The sequence below is a fragment of the Coccinella septempunctata genome, chromosome 5, assembly GCF_907165205.1.
Source record: "Coccinella septempunctata chromosome 5, icCocSept1.1, whole genome shotgun sequence".
NCBI lineage: Eukaryota > Metazoa > Arthropoda > Insecta > Coleoptera > Coccinellidae > Coccinella > Coccinella septempunctata.
In genome coordinates, this window is record NC_058193.1 from 28,022,893 (window position 1) to 28,046,584 (window position 23,692).

Below are 23,692 nucleotides of genomic sequence, written 5' to 3' on the forward strand. Positions count from 1 at the left end.
TCTCCCGGCTCCCCTCATACGTCCATTTAAAGATGATCAATTGCTACTTATTCAATATATTCAGGAATAAAGAATTTTCATTCTGGAAATCGAGTGACTCGTGGATCTAGCAATAAGACTGTCGTAAGTATTTCAACAGTCATATAAGGATTTTCTATTGCAGGTACCTGAAAGAATACGAGCTATGAATGCGAGTGTCAAACTGCTGCTCATAGTTCGAGAACCAGTAACCAGAGCAATATCAGATTATGCCCAACTCCGTGCCAATGCCGCCACAGCTTCACCAGTAGTACCTCCCTCAGCCTCCAAATCCTTCGAACAGCTAGTGCTCCATCCTAACGGCTCCATCAATGAAGCCTACCGCCCCCTCTCCATATCAATCTATCACCATTACCTGCACAGGTGGCTTGAGGTGTTCCCCAGGGAACAGATCTTGGTGGTGAACGGCGATCTACTGATAGAGGATCCTGTGTCCCAGATACAAAAAATCGAGAGCTTCCTTGGCTTAGAACCTAGAATAGGCACGCACAATTTTTATTTCAATGAAACGAAGGGTTTTTATTGTTTGAGAAACGAAACTTCAGATAGGTGCTTGAAGGAGACGAAAGGTAGGAAACATCCTAGAGTAAACCCTAGGGTGCTGTCGAAATTAAGGAAATATTTCGGGGAACATAATCAGAAGTTTTATGAACTCATTGGGGAGGAAATGGGGTGGCCCGAGGAATAGATAGGTGTTCTGTCATATCATGATGAATCAATATACTGGGTCAAGATATTTTCTCCTAGATTATTGAAACTTTTGTTTCGTGAGCTGATCTCTGTTCGGAAGTCGTTTTCGAGAGATTTCATAAAACAACTTAAAACTTTCTGTTATGTTCACTAATTGAAAAGGGTTTGAGAAAATGTTTTTTCAATTCAATAAGTATAGTTTGTTCTGCTATGATAAAGCATGAACAGGATGAGTGGTTTGAACGTTAATATAATTATTATATTGACTAGTGAGAAAAAGTTGTGAGTAATTTTCAACTGGCTATGAACTGAGGAAAAAAGTTTGTACAGCAAATTCAAGGGAAGGAAATCGTAGCTCTGAACCTCTATGGACTTTCAATAGAAATAGATCATTTTGTCTTTGATTATGTATATCTCAGCAAACAATGGCCACACAAGAGTAGAAGTTTTCAGAAACTTGAATTGTTTCTTCGTTAGTTTTAGCTATAACTTTCTACAAAAACTTCTATCCTCTAGATGAATTTGAATATTCTCAAGATTTTTCGAAAACTGCTAACGCTAAACAATGTGAATGAATCCAAAGACTAGACACTTGAAATGGAGGGTCCTTTAAATTTTGATGCTAGTGCTTTTCAAAGCGTGATTTAATAGATCTAAATAATGAAAATTTTATATCAACCTGCGTCCTGCTAGCTAGAGAATTATAAACTTTGTGACCCCAAAAGTTTGTATAAAACAATTGGCATCAGAGACAAATTGTTGTCAGTACCGAGGGTTTTGTGAATAAGCCGAATGGTTAACTACATATATTTGAGAGCGTTACAAAGCAGTATTCTCGAAAAAATAAAGATTTTATAATGTGATGCCTTCTATAACAAGGTCATTGACTCTGTCAAAAAATATCGTAGAGGCGACACCAACCCCTAATTGGAATTAAGTTCTGAGAAAAATTCGATAAAAATTGTTGGTCCTGATGAATTTTATTGTGCATTTTGAGATGTTTGTTGATTTGAAGTTTTCACGAGCTCATATCTAGAATCACCTAAATATATTCACGTTGAATACGGACACCCTGAGCAAGAATTATACAATTGTATATTCTAGAAACATAATTATATCGCTCTCCAAACTCTCGTAGTACAAGAAATCTTCAGCGACGGCAAGATTTATTACAGCTTCCGCTGATAAACGTAACGCAGAAAAACATAATCTCTTGTAAGTTGTTTAGGTCTTGAAGAGTTTCCTCAACACTCCCCCGTTCGATAAAGTTCAAGAGCCGTCATTTAATAAGAAGGGTTCCCCCGAAATAATGAGATAAACAACACAATGGAGGAATTCCTCATTCTGGAAAGTTTCAGATACGCTATAACTCCTTTTGGACGTATTTCGTAACGTTTAAATTCAGGTGTAATAAATTGTAGAGACTGAGGGACAAGAGCTACACGAAATTTCTTCCTTATAAAGTTTTCAGGTTCTTGTTAAAAACTAGAAGGGTTCTGATTGAAGAGTTCGAGTATGCTCGACTAAACACAGTTCACAAATTGGGTTATACCTACTCGTATTAAATCATGCCTGCCTGTAACGATAGGGAGATGTTTCCAAAACAAATCTTTGAACATTGAAATTCAGGGTGAGTGTATTTTTCGTGTAAAAACCCCTCAATTTCTAACTTTTTCCTGAACAGTACCCTTAAATAATCAAAACTTTTTGCTTGTTATTATGATCTTCACACAGCACCTCGAAAATCAATATCGATTGAAAAAAAACTTCAAAGGGGAGTCTGGAGCAGTTCTCAAGTTAACGTTCCTTTGTTAGTCGATAACTATCGGCTATGGCTGTTTCTTCTGTAATCATCTGATATAGCAAGTCCAAACTAACAATTTTACTCATTTGATCATACCCAGGAAGCTCGCATTTATCTGAAGTTTCTTATTTAAAAAAAAATTTAATAGTACAAGACAAGCAAAATATGAGAATATAAAAGACATTTTTACTATATTGTGAACAGTAAGGGGCCCGAATAGAGAAGATGAGGATATAGTGAAAATTCTCGAATGATCAGGGATGGCAATTTCACAAATTTATCGACATCGATACCGCTATCACTGACTTGAGTATTGAAGCAGACATGTTCAATGTTTCAATTACCTAATCACCAAATGCTTCATCACTTTCCAACAATGAAAAAATTCACTCAGATCCCTTTTCAGGAACTCGAAATTCATGCTCAAACTGATGTGAAGGAGATAAACTAAATCAATCGATAGATTTTGCCATCCTTGAATGAGATACCTGTTAAAAACAAAGTAACGAAACATATCATAAATTATTCAATATTAACATATCATACTTTTAGGACTTCAATATATTTTATTGTGGATTTATTATATTGTATACAGTTTATACCTGAATATTAAGAAATTTGTTTTTTCGACCCAGTGTATAGTTGGATCATATTGATCAGTGCCTTATATTTAGGGATGTAATCCAAACTGGATATTGGTTGAAAATTCTCATTTCAATTTGCTTTGAGTCTACATATTTATTTGTGGAATGAATGTCTGAATTAGTTGATGTGCTCATGAAACACATTCCATTTAGAAAAATTCCGAGAAATATGATACCAAGTGAAATAAATTTTTATTTAATATAAATTCGATGAGAAATTGGCAATTCATAATGACGGTAACCAGAATTTCGTGAATTTTCTAATTTCTTGCTATCCATACATTTAATTTCTTCAGCATGATGTGTGTAGAGTTATGTGACCATACGGTTATATAATATTTTGGATATAGCACCCCGATTAATCAAATCATAATGTCTGTTTTCAGGTATCCTCACAAGAATTGATTTTCAGGTGAAGTTGGATATTTAATAAATTGAAGCAAATTGAAATGAAATTCAAACTTTTTTGATGCCATATGCTCATAATCATGAATTATTTTCATTTTATTCAGGAAAGAGTAATATTTACCATATGTTGTCATTGATTGTGTAATTTGTAGAATTGATATTATTAATCTTTATTTATTTCACTGATTACCAAACAATCATAAAAATTGGATCACGTGGAGAAAAAATTGATTTGATGAAATCAATAAGTTCCGCACAATCCTTCGAAAATGTATTAGTTTTAAGGAAATTTTGTTCATATAAAAGTTCACAGATAAGATTCATCATAAATCAGACAAATATTACGTATCACGTAGCGGTAAATATCATTCTTTCCTATTCCCATACCCATATACCTATGTGTAAATTTTGTGTTCTGTCGCGGTTTTGATTCTGCAACAGCTATAAGTTAATTGATACACTTAGATATATTATAGGTACTATCAAAAACCTCATCCAAGCAACAAGACAGCGAATTCGTTATAATTATCATAAACAAAACCAGAAAATATTAGTTGATGAATATCCATAGTCTATAAGAGGCTGTATATCATACATATCAAATAAAAAATCATACATATCAAATTTGTGATTGAAATATAAGATGAATATATGTACATTGTTTAAATTTAGGCAATTCTCAAGATGATAATTGTTAAACTTAGCTAAATAAAACTTTCTTCATCCTTGTATGTTTCAAGTATGTATCTTAACTTTATTATCTATACAATTCACATGTGCAATAAAATGTTGGTGTCAGAATGTTGAGTGAATTATTTTTGTTGATGTTTTATAATTATTAAATATCAGAAATTTCTCATGGAGTATGTCATGCTTCAGCATTTCATCTGTATAAATAATCATATGAATACTTCTTGAATATCTGGATATTTTGAATCATTTTGTGTGTTATATTTTGTTCAAAGTCGAAAATTTTAATCGCATTTCGTCCTAGAAATACTCAATATGGTTCCAGGCACAAATAAATGAAAATAAATAATAAATAAAGCATTCAAAGACAGATATTCAGAAGTAGCTTGTTCGTTCATCCTATAAATTCAAGAGGAAATCTTATACCACTTTTTCTGGATATTGTTCTTTGCTGAAAAGACTGCTTTACATACTCAACCAATTATTTTTGAAACTTTCCTTCTAAATGTAAACGTTCTATCATCTTGCTTTCGAAATACATTTCATCTAATCTGATTAATAACAAATGTTGCCTACAGAATATAATTTATCAAACTTTGAATTGAACTGTACAAAGTGGTCATAAGCAGGGTTTCAATTAATACTGGAATATAAAATGGGAAATAGAGAAAATTGTTTTCGAATTGATATATAGTTGATCTATTTTCAGCAGATTCAAAAATGAATATTATAGAATGAAACTTTCTGTTATATGGATACAGTATTTAGTTGCTTGTATATACTAATGCTCTGTAAATTCTGTTTAGTTTAAAAAATAGATAAGAAAAAATTATTAGTCACTGTTAAATAAAAGCACAGAAAAATTTGTTTCTATACATTTTTCGCTATGAAATATTGTTGGTTACATATATATGGATTTATATTTTAAGCGTATGTTGTCATATTGAAAAATTTCGCTATGAAGGACATATTGAAACAGATTATGTGATCTAAAAAAATTTTGAATTTTTGAAACAGATTACTTGATTTTGTGGGTAATAAATGTAATGAAAGCAATACAAGTCCAAGAGTTTTTCTTTCAACCAACACTTCATACTTTATTTTAAAATTACATAACTTCTACTCGGTCAGATTTGAGAAACACTTTTCACGTTAGTTAGTTTCAGACTTTGAAGAAGCAATTTAGTCAAAACTTATATAGACCAATGTATGGTGTTAGGGTGTCTAAATAAAACACGTCACTTTTAAGTTCTGCGATGATTTTTTTGGGAGATACTCGTGTCAAAATTGGAGTTTCTAGAAGTTCCAAAAAGATGGAGTCACTGATTCATCAAGATTGAAGTTGCAAATATCTCAAAATTTATTACCACAGGTGTTGCTCTCACTTACCTGAAGATTCTGTTCTAATAACGTAATACGCCTGCAGAGCGCTACCAAAAAGCTCCTCATATACCTACATACTTAAAAAAGGAAATCAATCCTAATTGACTTTTCATAAAATGAAAAGAGAGAGACAGGAAGAAAAACTTTATTGATCAAAAATTACAAAAGGCTCAATACGTAGGTTTTCCAGCCCTGTAATACATATATACCTACAAACATCGTCGCTGTGATTTGTACAAGTTGTCGAAACCCGAATAAGAATCCCCTAGTACCTAAATTTGTTCGGAAAAAGCACCAAAAATATGATGAAGTAGCAACAATATGTTGAAATAACAAAAATTTTTAGAAGATATTACTGAAGTTATCACAAAAATAGCACCTTTACAGCAGATTTCACAAAACTTGGATTACTCGATCAACGATATGACAGTCACTCAATTTCCAAAACGAATCCACTGAAAGTTTTTTATTTCTGAATATTTTGAAGGAGAAGGTTTGATAATCATTGAATAAATGTTAAATATGATATTCTAAATTCTCATGACTGAATTATCGATTGAAAACAAATTGACGTTTATTCGTCAATCAAGCGTTGATTCTCCGATCAACAATTTACAATTTGAAATATTCAGGATGCGAATTGGGGTTGAATCATAAAGTAAGTCAAGGGTGTGTTCTGTGGGTTGAATTTTCGATATATAAACAACAACAGGTTACTAATCGAAAAACAAATAACAACAAGGAATTGAAAAACAAAAGATGATTAAGTTTATGAGCGCAGACAGAGTTTTCATCATTTTTGGTTTAGGAAGAGGAAACGAATCTGGATTTTTTGAGTGATATCAAAAATACATATTTCATACTCATTTATTGCATAATATTACAAAACAAATAAATAGTTTAAATTAATCATTCAAGTATTACATTTCATATCGATACAGATGATTCAATCAATAATCAGATTGAAAGAAAAATTCTAAGTACATACAACGATTTCCTCGTCAACATACTGTACTGATAATATGGAGATTCATTCTCAGTATTATTAAGATTGTACAATTAGTCAAATGACAACAATAATTACATCGCAAAATTATAGAGAGTCACGTTGACTCAATATTCAATTGAAATTAGTCATATACAAAATCAGTGTGATTAATGTGTACCAGGGAAAACATTCATAGAACGCAAATAATTTTCAATTTTCCTATTCTCTTCCAATAGTGATAACACTAATCTAGGTTTCATCAAGAAACAAATTGTTATGAATTAATTTGATACTTAGACATAACCTGTGATTAAAGGAAAAAACTATCAACAAGTATCAAATAAAAAATATACATCAGCGAAGCAAAACAACACTTACCTTTAATTAAAAAATTGTACAATAATTAGGAACGATTCAAATGAATTTCAACTCATTCAAAGTAGTGGAGATCTTTAACTGACAACAATTAAATTAAAATACTAAAACGTATATACAGAATAATTGTTCGCGTAAACAATTTTCAGCCTAAGTATGGTATTTGATCATGTCGAACTCAAATATTCGGTTGACCTCTAAACATTCTCTAAAATATTTCATTGCAATGTCTTCAATGAAAGCTTTTATCGATATGTTTGAGCTCAACCGAATTGACAAAAGCATCCTATAATAAATAACGAATTGTCAAGCTGTTCGTGCGTCTTTTCAATTTTAAAGCACGAAAAACTCCAAAGTGAAATACATATATACAACTTTCAATTACATCAATCTATATGGCTTTTAAATACTGAAAATGACTAGTGAGAAGAGAACAAGATCCTTCAAGAAATTGTCGGTAAAGGTTTTCTATGAGTGATCGATCTATTCTTCGCGAGTTGCTTATATCTCTCAATTTCCGCAGGTGAAAAAATCGAGGATATTTCCTTCGTAGTAGATTTTCTGCGCTTTGGGGCAGCAGCATAACATAGACTGTTCTTTTGCCAGTTCGGAAGTTGAACGCCAAGCCTTCGACATTCCCTCACATATGCCATAAGATTTTCGCAGTAACACTTTTGTGTACCACAGTTGCACATATCCATTTTACATGTTTTGTAATACTTGATGACATTCAGAACGGAATTACAGTTTCCAACAACAGACGGATCAGTCATATATTTGCAGTATTTTTGTTCGATTTTTGGACTAACGCATGCGTGATCGAATTGTTTCGACTGTTTGGTGCAGTTTATTCTAGAACCAATGCACCAAGAGGCCCCGAAACTTTGGACTTCGTTGTCCTTCGCAATTCTACCTTTCTTCATTCTAAAGTCGTCCTGCGCATTAGAATTGAAGTTACCGCATAATCCGCAAAGCTTGTTTTTGAAACGTGCTGGCACCGAAACCTCCAAGAAACTTTTGCCGGACCACAAAATCTTGATACCATTGTCCAGAGTTACCAGGAGATTATCGTCTGCTTTTTGTATCTTCACCTTGTCATCCCCATCAAATGGGAGCTTCATTAGTTGTCCGTTGTACTTCAAACGAAGACGTTGTTGTAAGTTTATCCTGATACTGCCATATTTGATGGCTATTCTTTTCGTGGCCGCTCGAGATGGTCTGTTGTGTAGTCTCCTAGCTACAGATTTACTATAAGCGTTTGCTACTCTTATAGAGAATGTGTTGTTGGCACAATCTGAAACCAGTTGGTATTTTCCAACTCCATGGAAAGTATAGAGTTTTCCATCAAATGTTTTATAATGGGGATCCCCATAAACCATACAGATTCCATCGACTGAAAAAAAAGGTGATAAGTTTTGGTCGTTATAAAAATACTTAAACTTACCTTCTTCACATCTGGAACAGCACTCGCCTGGGTTATGCACCAGCTTGGTCCCTATTGGACAAGGCGTTGTCACATTGCATCTGATCATTGCACAGCTATTCATTCCTTTGTGACATTTACAAGACCTGCAGGCGTCCATCCTCCACGATTGACCATCCTACCTAGCACAATGTGATTAGTTAAGAGAAGAAACAAACGTATCATAAAATTTTTTGTTCGAAATACATAATACGCCATAAATATTATAAAAATCTCAAGCGGTTCAGTTAATACTCAGTGTCATGTTATGTATTTGAATTAACTGAGATTACTGTTTATCTGCCTAATCTACTTGAATATCAGGGCATTATCCTTGTTACGATTTAGATGTCATAGGCAAGAATTATTAATGACACCAATTTCGACTGCTTTATGCAGTTCGTGAAAACTAAGAGTTTGAAACAAAATAATGTATTCTGCCAACTTTTCCGAAAAAAAATCGAAAATTCGACTGTTGGGTGAAGATATATTTCCTCTGTTATTCGTTTATTTTGATAGAAGAGTGCTATTAAAATTCGGACAAATTCTCTCACTTGCCTCATAAAGTTTTCCCTGGTAGAAGCACTGACTCCTGAACTCCTCTGGTTCTGCGCATGCCTTACAACAACTACCTGGAATATTCCTCTGCAATTCTGGCGAACACTCGAGAACAGGACAAGCATTACGTTTACAAATTGACGTTTCGTCTATACAGGTACAGTTCGTGCATCTGTCGATATTGAACATTAATCCTTCTCTGAGAAATTTACTTTGGAGTAGACAGGAGTTCTGCACTTTCATCAGTGTCCTGGTGCCGTGGCATCTCGGGCAGCATTCTCCCGGAGGATGGATTTGGTAGTGTTTGTTACACTGTAGTACTGGACAGGCTTTTTTGGTGCAAAGTAGTCCCCGGTTTGTACATCTGCACTTGACACATGGATCGTCTGATGTCACGTCCCTATCGTCTGTAGCGATTTGTCCGTTCAATTTACATTCTGAAAAATGGAGGTTTTTTGATTAACCATTCCGTGATGGTGACTTTTCATCTAGATATACAGGGGGTAAAGGAATAGTTGTAAAAAAATTGACCCATGATCCCTTGTGAAAATAGTGTCAATCTTTCATATAAATTACGAATGGGCAATAAAAAAATTTTTGGTGCTGTTCCCCTATTGATCACGGGTAACAATTGAAATCACCCATTCCCATCATAAATCATTTTCGATAGAAAATTTAAGAATTTGTAAGCAAAACAACGGTGATCAGCTTTAGGTACCTACGTAGAAATTTTTCTTTATATCTACTTTAGAAAACATCCTGAGAAGTCATCTGTGGAAGTTGTAGAATTTTTCCTTTACATTAATTCATTGCTTGTGAAATAAACAAAACTGAAAACTACGAAGAGGGCCCATAATTCATGATTCATTCAGCCCTAAATTGCAAATATTCTCCCTGGCAACTAATGAATGGAAATAAAACGAACAATCCTGAATTGATCACACTCGTTCCTTCAAAAGTGCCCATTTCATTTAAACTTTCACGACCCATCAACGAATCACTTCTTCCTAATGTACTCAGATTTCGATTAAATGACCAGCTGTAAATTCATCGGGCGTCGAATCAACGGTATAAAATAATGATTAAATCTAGCTGTCCGATGAGGAATGTGCGTGCTGCAGGTGTATGGAGCGCGAGCCAATTTCAACGGCCTTCATCTATAAAATACAAGACATTGGTCGTAAATTAGGCAAGTTAAATAATCTCATTTGGATACAAAAACCAGTCCAATTCGTTCTTTCTCTCCGGCTTCATCGCCGTCCAAACATTTGCACTTATCGTGGATCGTGTCGTTTTAGACTACTCGGTCAAACGCTGCTCATTTTAGAATATGAATTCATTATTTCTCCAAAATATTCCCTTTTCTTCTACTCAGTAATCAGTATTCCAGAATGAGGTTTGAAATTTAAGCGCTGGTTCGAACTTACTTTCTGAACATAATATAAAATGCTCAAAAATTGAAATCACACAAGAAATATGATTCTCAATTGACGACTCAACTGAAAAAAACAAGAAACTCTTTTCTTGCAGGTGTATAATTTTTGTGTTTGGTCCGTATGTGCGATAATGTTCAATTCATTGCCACTCATCTGATGTTGTGTAGTCTCAATTGTGGAGTAGTTGTCACGAGGTTTAACATGTGCCTCCAAGACGTTCCAAATACAACATTTAGTATTGGTTGAACGAAGGTTTAACTCAAGAAGTTGCTATAATGTTCGTCCACACTGGGCTAGAATTGTCAACTGAAATGTTGACCGATTTAGATTGGCCAGTTACCACTCCAGACTAAAATCGTGTTGAACATGCCTAGTCTGCCATGTTACGGCAATTACACCTCTTACCTGACCCACCGCAGGCATTAGAACAGCTCGACAATACTTTGACGGACATTTTATTTTATTTTATTTATTTGGCAAAAAATTCCTCAAACTTTCATGGATAACTTCATTCACACAATGCCGAATAGCACTACAAATAGGAGAACTCACTCGATATTAAACATTGATTTTAAAGTATTTTTAACAGAGTCCACCAAAATTTTTTCATTCCTCTTCTATGTTATCGCTCTAAAGCAGTCTTGCTTAGTGTTGCCAATTTTTGAGCAGTGTATTATGATATGTTGTAATATGTATATAATAACGGCCAGTTTAAAGTCCCTTTAATTTTAAAGCTTCCTTCAACCCTTCTAAAAATTACTCTAAAGAAAGCTTCAGGCATAAAGAGACTTCGAATTTGATTATAAAAGTATCACGTAGACGCTCTAGAAGAATTGAGACATGTTGCTTGTGACATGTATAGAGGTGAAAATACCATTATTAATTTAGTGAATAATTCAGTTGTGTTTTGATGTAACTTCAAATTTTTTGAATCGACCTTTCATCAAATTTAACAGATTTCAACTCGAACCTTTCTGTCTTTCTCATTGAGATATATAAAATAAATAAACACACACCTGGACAGGTTGGACAACATTTTCCCTTTTCGGGTGGAATAGGATTAGAGCACGGCGCATAACATTGGAGGTCTGACTCAGTTACCACACCAGCTTCACATCGCAACACCCTACAGGGGTCCCCTGGATCAGTCCACTCTGTATGACTTCGATAACGAACTCCTTTGTATACACACCCTGAGGAGCAGAAGAAACCAATTGAAAAGCAACTGAAATTTCATACCTACTATTAAAATTATACATTGGAAGTTGCTTGCATAATTCAGCATGAGATTTTCTAAGACTACTTCAAGTGAAAAGGGTGCCAAATTTACCTTCGCATCTTTGGCAGCAGCCATCCCTGTTTTTTTCTGACGCCACAAGGAAATGACAGCCCATAATCGGAGGGCAGTCGTAATCATTTCTGCATTCCACGAAACCATTCTGGAAAAGAAGACTGATTTGAGAACGATTATAATAGTATATTATTAGAAAATCGGAAATATACTGACGCAAATGAACATTATGCGACCGACAATACGTTAACAAGTCATTATAGTATACGATACGCCAATAAAATCAAATACAGCTGATAAAAGTATGTGATCTATACTTCATTCACTTTTATAATAGAAGTCAGCTGGCCATGAAAATTTGACACATTCCACACTGTTTATCACAAAAATGTGGTGTTATGTCGCTTGTCAAACATTTTTGTGTTTTGTGTCAGCGCTAAGTTGTCCGTTCTGCGTAAAAGTCTCAGTAATTACGTATTTTATCACAATGTGAATTTACTTCATGTGATGGAGATAATTAAACGTTTGCATATATAAAGTGAGTAGTGTACATTTTTTTAAGTTATAATTCCGAATTAGCCGTTTCTGATGTAGAAAACAAAATCTTCAACTCATGCCACCATTTTGGTTCTCCCAATAGAAGAAAATTCTTTGTCAGTCATCCTCTTTACTCACAATCTTCATCATCAACGTCATCGTCAACGAATGGGATAGATGTTAATAAGGCCAATGGAACTGCAGAATGTAGTTTTTTTTATATTTGCGAAGTACTTTGACCTATAAGTGAAAAATTTTGAATTGGGTTTGCAATCCATAGTAACCCTTAAAAGGCGTAATATTTTGAACTTAAGATTTCACATTTTTTTCAGTTCGTAGGATTATAATGCACGTATACTAAAAAATATCTTTTCAAATATCTAATCATAATTTGATCTGAACAAGCGAAAAATTACCCATAAATATCGATAACTTCGTCAATTATCGAGTTTCATTTAGTTTTCCATATACGTTGATAATTTCAATATATGCTCAATTGGCATTTCATGACATGAGGTTGTACTTTAATTGAAAACAAAATCGATTTGTCATTCACATCTAATAAATATTGCGAGTATAGCAACCTGAAGGTTAGATATTTGTGATTTATAGATATGTTTGGCTCAAGTAACCAGCAGGTTTTTCACAGAAAAATTTATTTATTTCATTATGCGGTTTCAGAATGCTCCAGATTTCCTGAAACTGTTTGCAGTCGAGTCCTCGGTATTGCAATCTCTTCGATGGCAAACTTACAGTGTGATTATTTTACACAAAATTATCATAATTTGCTATCTGAAAATTTAATGGGTATAAGAAATGATTCTGAAGTTTTTCGAGTAGTCACTTATATTTGGACAAGTTTTTTCACTGCAATTGAGTACTAAACCTCTACTTGTTTTTCTATCTTCTATCCAAACTTTGTGATGCATATCACACATTAAGTATTGTGAGATATGATTTAGCTGACGACAGGCAGGTATTCTTCATTATGATTATGAGGCATTATAAAAAATTTCGTACCAATGACTTGAATTAGTGTTTTTTCAATGTAATATAAATGATGGATTATTCCAAATATCTCATCAGTTCCATATCTATTGCACACGAGTTCTGTTATGATTTTAGTGAAAATCGGTAAACTGGTCTCCTATATTATAATCTTTGAATTTTCGTTCTGACTATTTCTTCCTTTTCCTGTACGGTACAAATTTTGTTAACCATTTATTTTTCATTAAATTCCCAATGTGCATACAAAATTTAACGATTAGATAAAAAGCGAAGTCTCAGGTTACCTACTTTTAAAAATTTCAACCATCTAGGGCAGAATAAAATATTTCACTTCGATTGATCGAAAAAGTTAAATTGCTTCAAACTAATCGGGGTATATCTTGATATGTATATAGCGGTTGGTGCTCACATTTCTCCTCGTAGCTAAACCTATTCCTTTCTAACGAGCAACAATCTCAGAATCTTCCAGTTGTTCCATTAAATAACGAAGCATTGCGTATGGTGACAAACGAAGACCACATCAATTAAGTATCATTATCCAAGTACGAAACGCTTATAATGAGTGGAAGTTATGCAAATCAACGTTTTGTGACGTAACGGTTCACCACCTGCGGCAAGATGGCGTACAGTGTACTCGGGTCGAAGGAAGGCCTTGCCACAGGGCAATCAGCCTTTCTTTGTCAGTAATTCAACCTCATGATGCCTTCTTACAGATAGCTTTAACGGATGAAGATTTGTTTCGAATCGTGAAGATGGAGATTGAGCACGAATAATTATTTGACATTTTATACGAAATAACGTTATTTGCTTATGCTTCTTTGGATTCATTAAGGGTTGTTTACAAAGGGTGTATTCTTCTTGTTATCTATTCTTCAGATGAAAGAAATCGGTATAAAAATATTCAAAGCTTTTTCTTGACAAAAGGTACAGCCAAAATCTAGCCTTTTTCTAAAAACTTAAGTTCAAAGATAGATATGGTCGTCTGTCAAGGGTATAACTTCAGCAAGGTGAACCAGAATTGTCAACAAGTTCTCCTTAATAGTGCAAAGATAACGATAGAAAACCCTGAAATATTCAGAGTTTTTAGATTGAACTTAAGCTCGAAGTTACTTACTCTCAGAAAGGTTATTGCGAAGGACTTATTGAGATGATTTTTCGATGAAAATAAACAGGGGTAGTTCCCCTAAATTTTTTTCGAAATCGACCTCCCTTCCAAGAAACAGTCTTTGGAAGGCGATGACCAGTTGACAGTTTTTAATTTTTTTTGCGGGTTCTAAAAAACATTGAGTCATGAAACTATACATAATAAGAAGCACTTAGTAGATGTTACTCACACAATTTTTTTAGATCTCATAACTTTATTATTAGGGGTTGAAAATAACAACCCTTTTCCTTCAAAAATTGTTTTCGTGGGATAGATTTTCGAAAAATAAAATTCTCTTATGGTTTCCCATTGAATTCTGGAGAAAAAAGTCTCTTGCAAAATTTCGATACAGTCGATACTTTTCTGGGAATAAATAAAAACTTACAAGCAGTTCTGTTCACTGTTCATTCCATTTCATCGTATAGGTGGTCCATAGAATGACTACCTCCCGCTAAAATATATGCATCAACTCTCTGCCTCATAGACCCTAAAATTAATTTATGAAACCTAAAAAAATTGTATGAGTAACATCTACTTAGTGCTTCATATTATTTATAGTTTTACGACTCAGTAGGTGTTCAACAATCTCTAGAAATATTTCCAGTAATTCTTGATTAACCTAAAAAATGTATAATAATATTGACATACAGCATCAAAATTACCAAGAACTATAATTTTTTATTCCCAAAATGATCTATTATGAGAATCTAAAGTGACAAATTCATGAACTTCTTGGAAGTCCACAATCGCCTATGTTCTTGAGTTTTCTCTAAAATGTTTCGCATTATCGTGAACACCCTACACTACGTGAAGTGAATTATTTTGATGATTCCCAAATCTAGCATCCTCACTGAATAATATTTAATATGTAATGTGTAAATTCAGCAACAGTAATCATCAATTTCAAGGCATGTTAACTATGTGGGATCTGCATAAAAGATTTGTTCCTTCCTTCAGTGATCATTTGAAATTTCGATTTTACTGTCACCTAAAATGAGTGATTTTCTACAGAATATTCACAGTCTCTATATTGATTTGTTGGTCAGTCATCAATCAGGAAGAAAACGGTCAAGACAGCAAATCGAGACCATCTCCGAACATCGAAATTCCTCAATAACGCTGATGCGTGCAAATTAAGAACGAAAAAAGATTACTTCGTCTCTAATGGCAGATAAATCATAAACCCATCAGCATCTCTCATCGAAGAGCCCTTCAGCTATATCGATATATAGCCTGAATAAGCAAAACGAGCACCATTTCCTATAGGCGCAACTGTAAAGCGGTTCATCAGCCTCATTACTCATTCTCATAAAATCAGTCATTAACTTTCGAAAACAAAAATCTATCTGTGTAGATAATCGTTCGAGCGAATTGTTTCAGATTTCTTCAAATCGATAGTTACTGGTGGTGTAACTGCAACTGAAGTTGTTCCAGCGGTTTGTAGATACGTGAGTTTTATGCCCGCAATTCATTTCTGAAGGCGGTCACTTCAATGTTGCACATTCGAAAGGTTTATGCATGAAAGAAAAAAAGATGTTCGGCTTATAATGACCCAGACTAAGATGTTCGAACCCTAGACTGCAATGGATGTTTGTGTCATTATTTGTGAGGTATAAAAGAGTGTCACTATAATAAGTTTGGAGGGACAAGTGCGTCAAAAAAATTTCATCATACAACTTGTGATGCAAACGAATACGCTTCTGCCGTTGATTACCCTTAAAAAAAATTAACATCATAGTCAGATTGCCATCACTGAAGATGTCGGAATGTATGTATTTCTCTCTGTTCAAGAAAGCCCTCTTGTCTCGACTACGTAGGTAGCTAGTGAACTCAAAATTACCCAGGCTTCAGTGAGGAGAATTCTTAAAACACAGAGATTTCATTCCTAAATGACTGACAGGAGATGGTCCAAGTAAAAGAAACCAGTTTTGCGAAAAAATTATGGATCTACTAGACCTAGTACTAAATAGAAATGTTGTGAACATAGAAAACGTCCTGTTTTCTAATAAATATATACTGGGCTAAATCCTCAAAATTCTCATTACTGGGCCTACAATAACCTACACTGCATGAGGGAAGGCCACACTCAATATTAAAAAAAAGTCAATGTTGGGGTAATCTCAATGAGCTGAATATTTGAATTCTTGCAAGAAGTATTAGTTTCGAGTTTGGCTACTTCGTACATTCTGATCCCTGTGCCGCAGCAGCACTGAGGAAACGGTTGAGCATATTCTGTTCATCTGGAGCAACCTTGAGGAGTTAAGGATGGAACCTACGAAACACAACCCCCACAATTCCTATGGTGAGAAGTACTCCTCTCTGACGACTTGTGTCGTTTTTGTCAGCGTGTCTCAGGGTTTGGGTCTCTTCAACTACAAGCGGTTGAGCTATGGGTTACTAGGCCTTAGTTCACCCCGATGGGGCAACGCACATAGAAGAAGAAGAAGATCCGGATGAAGCCGATGTGCCAAATAGAGACTCCCCATTGTGTAAACCCTGTGTATGATTATCTGTAAAATTTACCTATTTTCATGCTGGTGGATTAATAAAAGAAGACCGTTTGAATGTCCTCCTAGGTGTCCAGATTCAACATCAATGAAGCAAGGTACTTGCAGAGCAACTTTTTTGAGAATAGGATGCTTCGGCACCGAAATGAAAAATGATAGAGAAATTTCCTGATATATTGGAGTTTATAACTACTTCAGAGCTAGCTGAGGAGCTACAGACTCATGGATATTTGATTCTGCTCAAGACAGAATCAGATACAGTAGATTGATTTGGTCCCGATGCTTCCCATTCCTAATTTCTACCACTTGAGCTCTGAAAAACCTATTACCTATGGTAGTACGAAGTTATCTAAGATGGAGAGATGGAGAATTTCTCATTCATTCTGCGATCTCCTCGTCCAAAATACCAACCACATCCATATCAAAATTCGCCATCGAATTCCTCCTTCTTCGAGTTCTCGATTTAAAGGTCAACAAATTCAGTAGAAAGTTTCCACGATGCGAACCACCTGTTAACCTAAAAACTGAAGGGGCAGTTCAAACATCTCGTGGTCTCGCTGAAAACACTTCTAGACGTCAAAGACGTCAATCAAAATACACGGACTGTGTGTGTCAACAATATAATTGTCCTCTCGTGATGGCTCGTTGAATTCAATATATTTATACTTTGAATCAACAAATGCTGTTCGAGTTGCCATCTCAAAAAGTTGATATTGTTTGCATCTGATGAATAATGGTGGATACGACTTTCGTGAAGAATCCGGCACGTGCAGGGTCGGACTGGAAGTTTTCGCACTTTTATTTCATTGGAACTCCTTCGGGGTAAAGCGATGAGTGATTAATTCAAGGGCAAAGATTTTCCCCAACAGTAAAAGATTTTTTTTTGCATTCAAATATCGACAATTATTTTCAATAAGAATTTGAATTGATGGAATGGAAGATTTGATTAATTGCAAGAAAAAGTATTTGGTAGCACAAAAGTAGCGTAAAAATCGAACAAATATATTTTTTCTTCGTATGAATAAATTTTTGATCGATTCTACTTAGGAGAAAAAGTGCAATAACCCATCTCATTCTTCAATGAGCATTATTTTTAAACTAGCCGGAAACTCCAATCTCATAAACCAGGAAGTGAAAACAATAGAATATTCCAACACGTTTCGTTGTTATTTTTATCTTAGCGGAATTGCCAAGCGAGATTATCACCAATTAATAAATAATTACACGCAATAATGCTGTTTATTTGACGGAATTAATGAATGAGGAATATGATTTACATTTTTTAATAAATAATTGTGTGTCAGTGGTATCCAAAGTTTGATTTCGTTCTCAAACGTTCTGAATAATATACATATCAGGAAAGTGGACATTCCAGAGGAAACTCAGTTTTTGCACTTCGATGTAATTTTTAATATTGCTATACATACCACGTGGAGAGGCCTACGTACTCACAGACTTATAACATGGCCCTTATAACACTCAATGACTTGAGTGAAAAAAATTTCAAGAAACTCAATTCTTGTAGGTGTATTTTTGATTTTTGTGGTCTGTATTTTTTACAATGTGCTATTGCAATTCACCTGGTGTTGTGCAGTATCAATTGTGGATTAATTGTCATGAGTTTTTAACATGCGTTTGAACCCTTGAAAAATCTGTATGGAGGTTTAATTCAACAAAAAGTTCACAATGTCTAGTAGTAGAGCTTGAAATCGTTATCGTACTAGTAAGAGCTGCATATAATCATGGGGGTGGAAGAGCAAGAGATACAACCGTCGTACAAGATCGGCTTATGAGTTTTTTATGTGCTATATAATACTAAATCGTATAAATCGTGAATCAGTAATAAATAAATTTTCACGAAACGTGTAGGTTTACATTTTTATTTATTATATTATAATAAATATTTCACTTTCTCAGAGAAAGGATAATGCTTTCGTGTATAGAATATAAAATATAATATATTCAGTATATATATTCTCATTAGTGTCTATTACATTAATAAGTGTAACATTTTTCGGTAATTTTGAAGATAGTGATGGTTTACTGTTCAATCTCCCCTATAAACCGTTTAGATGTTTTAGAATTTCGAAAATTTGAGTGCAAGACCTCTGCTATTCACCAAGTTAATAATAATAAGAGCTTTCATATGGTTAAACATCTTCAAACGTCAAAACAGGTATGTGGCAATACAGGCTGTTCCTAAATTGGAGGTACAAAGGAAAAGAGAATATTCCTTGAGTAATTTTAAGAAAAAAAGTTCCATAAACATAAGACCGCAAAGTTCTCGTTTTCGAGATACAGGGTGTTGCACTCAAAATAATTTTAAAGTTTTTCTTTTATAGTATCTACACTTCATAAGTAGGGGAGACTGGGGAGGGTTGATACGTTTTTTGGAATTTTTATTCTGGAAACTGAATTATATGAAGAAGCAGGACTTTTCTTATATTATATAATTCTTCAATTAATCGTTCAACAAAATAAATATAGAAGTCGCAAAACATAAACATCTTATTCTGTACAGAACGTTGAACACAAAAACATGCAAACTGTCTCAAGCCTCCCCACATATGGGAGGATTGATACGATGTACTGGGAGAGTAATCGAGAGGATTATTCAGTTCAGTAGGTAGGTCAGCAATGATACTGGCTTGCTTTGGTCCTATAGGTGTAGAAAAATCAGGAAATTGTCAGTTAGTCACTTCCACACAAGAAAAGTCGGCCTCGTTAAATACATGGGGTTTTTAAAAATCCCTTTGATATGTTGGATGGTGAAGACGCCTTCATGTAGGCCTATCCAACTAGCTACGGAATATTTTTTGAAGATTATACATGTATCAGGCCTCCCCACGACAAATGTCTCAAACCTCCCTGAAGGCAATTTTTAAAGTGATTTATGTTTTCATCTTATACCCATATATTTTGAAAAGCGAATAAAACTGTAAATTGAGTAGTTTTATGCATATTTCCCAGTGAAATGTTTGTTTATGCCGATCATAATGATAATTAATGATGCATGATCATAAAACCCTTAGGTAACTTGAGTAAAAACTTACAATTTCTCACCTCGAAACACTCTTCGTTGAATATTTCACAAACAAACTACTGTTAGCCTTACATATTAACGTCACGCAATGCCCTCTGCCAAAGAATAGTGTTCACTAGTATAATACTTTTGAAAACGGCTACAGATCGCGGATATAAGCCTGTATCAAGCCTCCCCATGTATCAATGCTTCCTAGTCTCCCCTATTTCAACTGAAATTCGGCATGAATATTTATAATTGATGGTTCACACCATGTGACATACCAATTTCGATAGCAAATCTACAGGGTGATATTTTTTCGGAAACACTATCCCCTGTTTACTCCAGAACATTTTTTTGGTGAAAATATTGAATTGATTTTGGCGATACTAGATTAAAATCCATAAATGGACTTGAAACAGATTACACGATTTTCACAAAATGAGATTTTAAACCACAACAAGAGTTCCGCTATCACAATAGCATCTTCAGGTGGGTGAAGGTAAACTTCACGACACACGTGTCGTGTTTTCAAATCTCATTTTGTGAAAATCTGCTCAAGTTTGGTGAGCCACTGTTGATTTGGAAAAATGTTAAAAGAAGCTTTGTTGTTATATTAAACTTTTGTAGTTTTGTCGTATCTGCTAATTTTGAATGATTGTATCGAAACCCTCAGAAAAATCGAAATTGTCATAAAAATTCAGTTAGTGGGCTGTGGTGAATAAAATCATTGATAGTTCTGACACATCATATTTCTGATTATCAATGTGTTTTCACAATTTGTTTTCATACCAATCCAAAAATTCTTTTCACGAAAACGAAACGTTTATGGGACTTTTTTTCTTAAAAGGTCTCCCTCTCTGTTGGTACCTCCAATTTAGAAACACCCTGTATATCTGACAAGTTTATTCGATACGGATGATGAGATTTCTAATGAAGAACGTCCTGTTAGAACAAATAAATTATGTTTAGTATCCTTCGGACCTTGGTGTTCTGCTCTCCATTCACGCACTGGCTCAGGATTCCTCTGTTTTATAGCACCACCAGGGGAAGGATGGGAGGCAACTAAGACAGCCAAGAACAGCTGGAGATTCCACGGGAATCCTTCCATTGGTTTTTTGCTCGCCGTAAAACCAGTTGCAGAATTCGTAAATAATATTAATAACTCTTATAAAGCTGACCCGTGTAGAATCACATTGTTGATACATGAGAAATTTTAAGAACGCCGAGGTATGGCTCCGATTGTCGAAAAGAATGCGGAGAATCCAACGCGTACCGCGTATTGTAGTTTCTACGACCGGAAAAAGATTGGAGATATTTTGTAACGACGTGATTGCGAATTTTTATGTAGTCGCCGTTGCAGATTCTCAATTCTCCATTCGACGCGTTTTTTTCTGCTTCATCCTCAACTATACGAAATTTGAGGTTATATTTGACACTAGAAATGTCATTTTGGATTGAATCAACGTGAAATCGAATTTTTAGAAAATTGGGGGAGTATCTGAACTGAAAAAATTCATAATTCGACAAAATATAAGAATTTGGACTGATTTATTATTTGCAATTCAGAAAACCGTCGAGATCAATAAGGAAAACAAACTAGTTCAATAAATCATTCAGGTTAGTAATAAATAAGAGCGATATTATATTTTGGATTAAAGAAATTATGCCCTAAACTTTATATTTTAAAATTCGACATCAAAAATCAATTAAAGTTGAGGGGCCAACGATTCTAAATCGGGATTTACTCGAGAGTCGTGGAGACCTAGTGGATTTTGAAGATTAGATGGTATAAATAAAAAAGGTTCCATGATGTATGCACTTTCAGCGGTGGGGAAAGCGTCTGCAGGGTCTCAAAAATGTAAAAGAAAAAATGTCAGGTGTACATACTCGAGCGTGTCAGATTAAGATACTGCATATGCTCTACGTGTCTCTGATATTGAATTCATGCTTATCTGACAGTTTGTGAGGTGGGACTGGCCGTACGTAAGAGTTGAAAATGGTAAAAAAAAAATTTTTCCCTCGTGTCAGATTTTTGCAGGATATGTTAATTGGACCCAAAGGAAGCTACTTTTCAAGGGACTGACAATTTGGACGTGACGCAAGGTCACAGCGGTCTTTTGAAAATTAAAAACAAAATCGTTACTTCTACATACTCGAGCGTGTCAGATTTTCAAACAGATGGTTAATCTCGGTGTTGTAGACGTGATGACCCATTAATCTGACACTAATCAGGGGGGTTTTCTTAATCTGACACTTTGAAGATGATAAAAATGATATTTTTTTCGAATATTTCCCTGCCTGTACCTCTAATCGTTTTTGTGTTCATTATGAAAGTTGTAGATAATAAAATTCAACATAGCTTTTGTCTGAAGCAATTTTACATTACTCCTAACCGTTCTCGATTTAGAGGGCGATGAGGGCGAGGAGCTTAGCCACACATGCGAAAGAGCAAGGTAAATGTAGAATCCCAGTCTAATCTACATTCATCCAATTGTCAAACTGACAAAGTATTTCTATGATGACAATTTCGAAATTAGTCTCTGACTGAACCTTAGAATGTACTATTTTCCTTAGAACATAAATACATGGAATGGACACTGACGTACTATGAATGTATATGTTGTGGTACAAACATTCGATGCTTCTCTGTCTAGCTCGACACTGAGGCAGTGGCGTAAAATAAATAAATTTATATAGCTCCTACCTTTTTGTACGGAAAATTGACGTGACAATGATGTCAGATTCAACTGTGATTGGCGACACTAAGCAACTATCTCACTCCAGTCTTTGGACAACAACAAATGTTTATTTTCCATTCCTTGTATCTATGTTCCAATCTATTTTCCAACGAGTGAATTTTCGCTTCAGCATGTATCGCTAAACACCTCGCATTAATCGCCATAAATCTCAAAAACGTTTGAACGTAGAAAAAATTGCATAGGACAAAATTTGTAGAAAATGTTATGATCTACAACTTTTATAATAAATGCGAAAGAGATTTGAAGCCCAGGGGAGGAGATAATTCAAAAATACTGATTTTTGTGACCTTTATGGCCAATTTTCATTGTTTCGGCTTGCTTAAACTGTCAGATTATAATTTTTCCGTTATTCTTGAATCATTAGCTTCAAAATAAGAAAAAACACCACCGTAGTTTTTTTTGCAACTTTGGCGCCCTCCCACACATTTTCGACACGCTTAAATTGGCAGATTAAGAGAATATATACTTTTCAATATGTAATTAACCACATATATCTTAATCTTACACGCTCGAGTATGTACAATGATCGTTTTTTTTTACTATTCTCTCCCAGAGAATTCCTCCTATATACAGGTCTAATTTTTGGTAGAGGTACTTTATAGGGTCCAAGGTATGTCCCTTTATATTAATCTGACATGCTCGAGTAAATCCCGAATTTCTCTCTTCGGCTCCCCAACTATAATATAGCTACAGGGATTTAATTAGATATAAACAGAAGTAAATGAAAAGTTGCTAGTGATGTGGGCGTCAATACAGCGTCCAAGCTGTCATAATCAAATAACACACTCCACCCTTATGAAACTTTTCTCCACAATAATTCGCTGGTTAGATATGTGATATAAAAACTAGATCACCCCTTCAGTATTAATTCAGTCAATTATAATGAAAGTTATAGTCCATTGTTCATTGAATATATTTCGACATATATGTAAAATAACCAAGTG

General features: G+C 34.5%; 2 protein-coding genes across 9 annotated transcripts in view; one reads left to right on the forward strand and one right to left on the reverse strand.

Annotated features, from left to right (window-relative positions):
* Positions 1 to 5,336, forward strand: part of LOC123313594 (heparan sulfate glucosamine 3-O-sulfotransferase 1) — a 92,214-nt gene extending 86,878 nt beyond the window's left edge. For all 6 annotated transcript variants that reach the window (XM_044898539.1, XM_044898540.1, XM_044898541.1 and 3 more), the window contains one exon: positions 164 to 5,336. In XM_044898539.1, coding sequence (XP_044754474.1) covers positions 164 to 727 — 564 coding nt within the window. In that variant the 3' untranslated portion in view covers positions 728 to 5,336. The remainder of the gene's footprint in view (positions 1 to 163) is intronic.
* A 1,173-nt stretch (positions 5,337 to 6,509) lies between these two features.
* LOC123313531 (BMP-binding endothelial regulator protein) overlaps positions 6,510 to 23,692 on the reverse strand; it is a 78,288-nt gene continuing 61,105 nt past the window's right edge. For 2 of the 3 annotated variants that reach the window (XM_044898455.1, XM_044898454.1), the window contains exons 4-8: positions 11,808 to 11,916; positions 11,494 to 11,670; positions 9,042 to 9,478; positions 8,466 to 8,622; positions 6,510 to 8,414 (exon numbers count right to left, since the gene is read on the reverse strand). In XM_044898455.1, coding sequence (XP_044754390.1) covers positions 7,465 to 8,414; positions 8,466 to 8,622; positions 9,042 to 9,478; positions 11,494 to 11,670; positions 11,808 to 11,916 — 1,830 coding nt within the window. In that variant the 3' untranslated portion in view covers positions 6,510 to 7,464. Of the gene's footprint in view, positions 8,415 to 8,465; positions 8,623 to 9,041; positions 9,479 to 11,493; positions 11,703 to 11,807; positions 11,917 to 23,692 lie in introns of those variants that run through there. The other variant, XM_044898456.1, reaches the window with a different exon arrangement.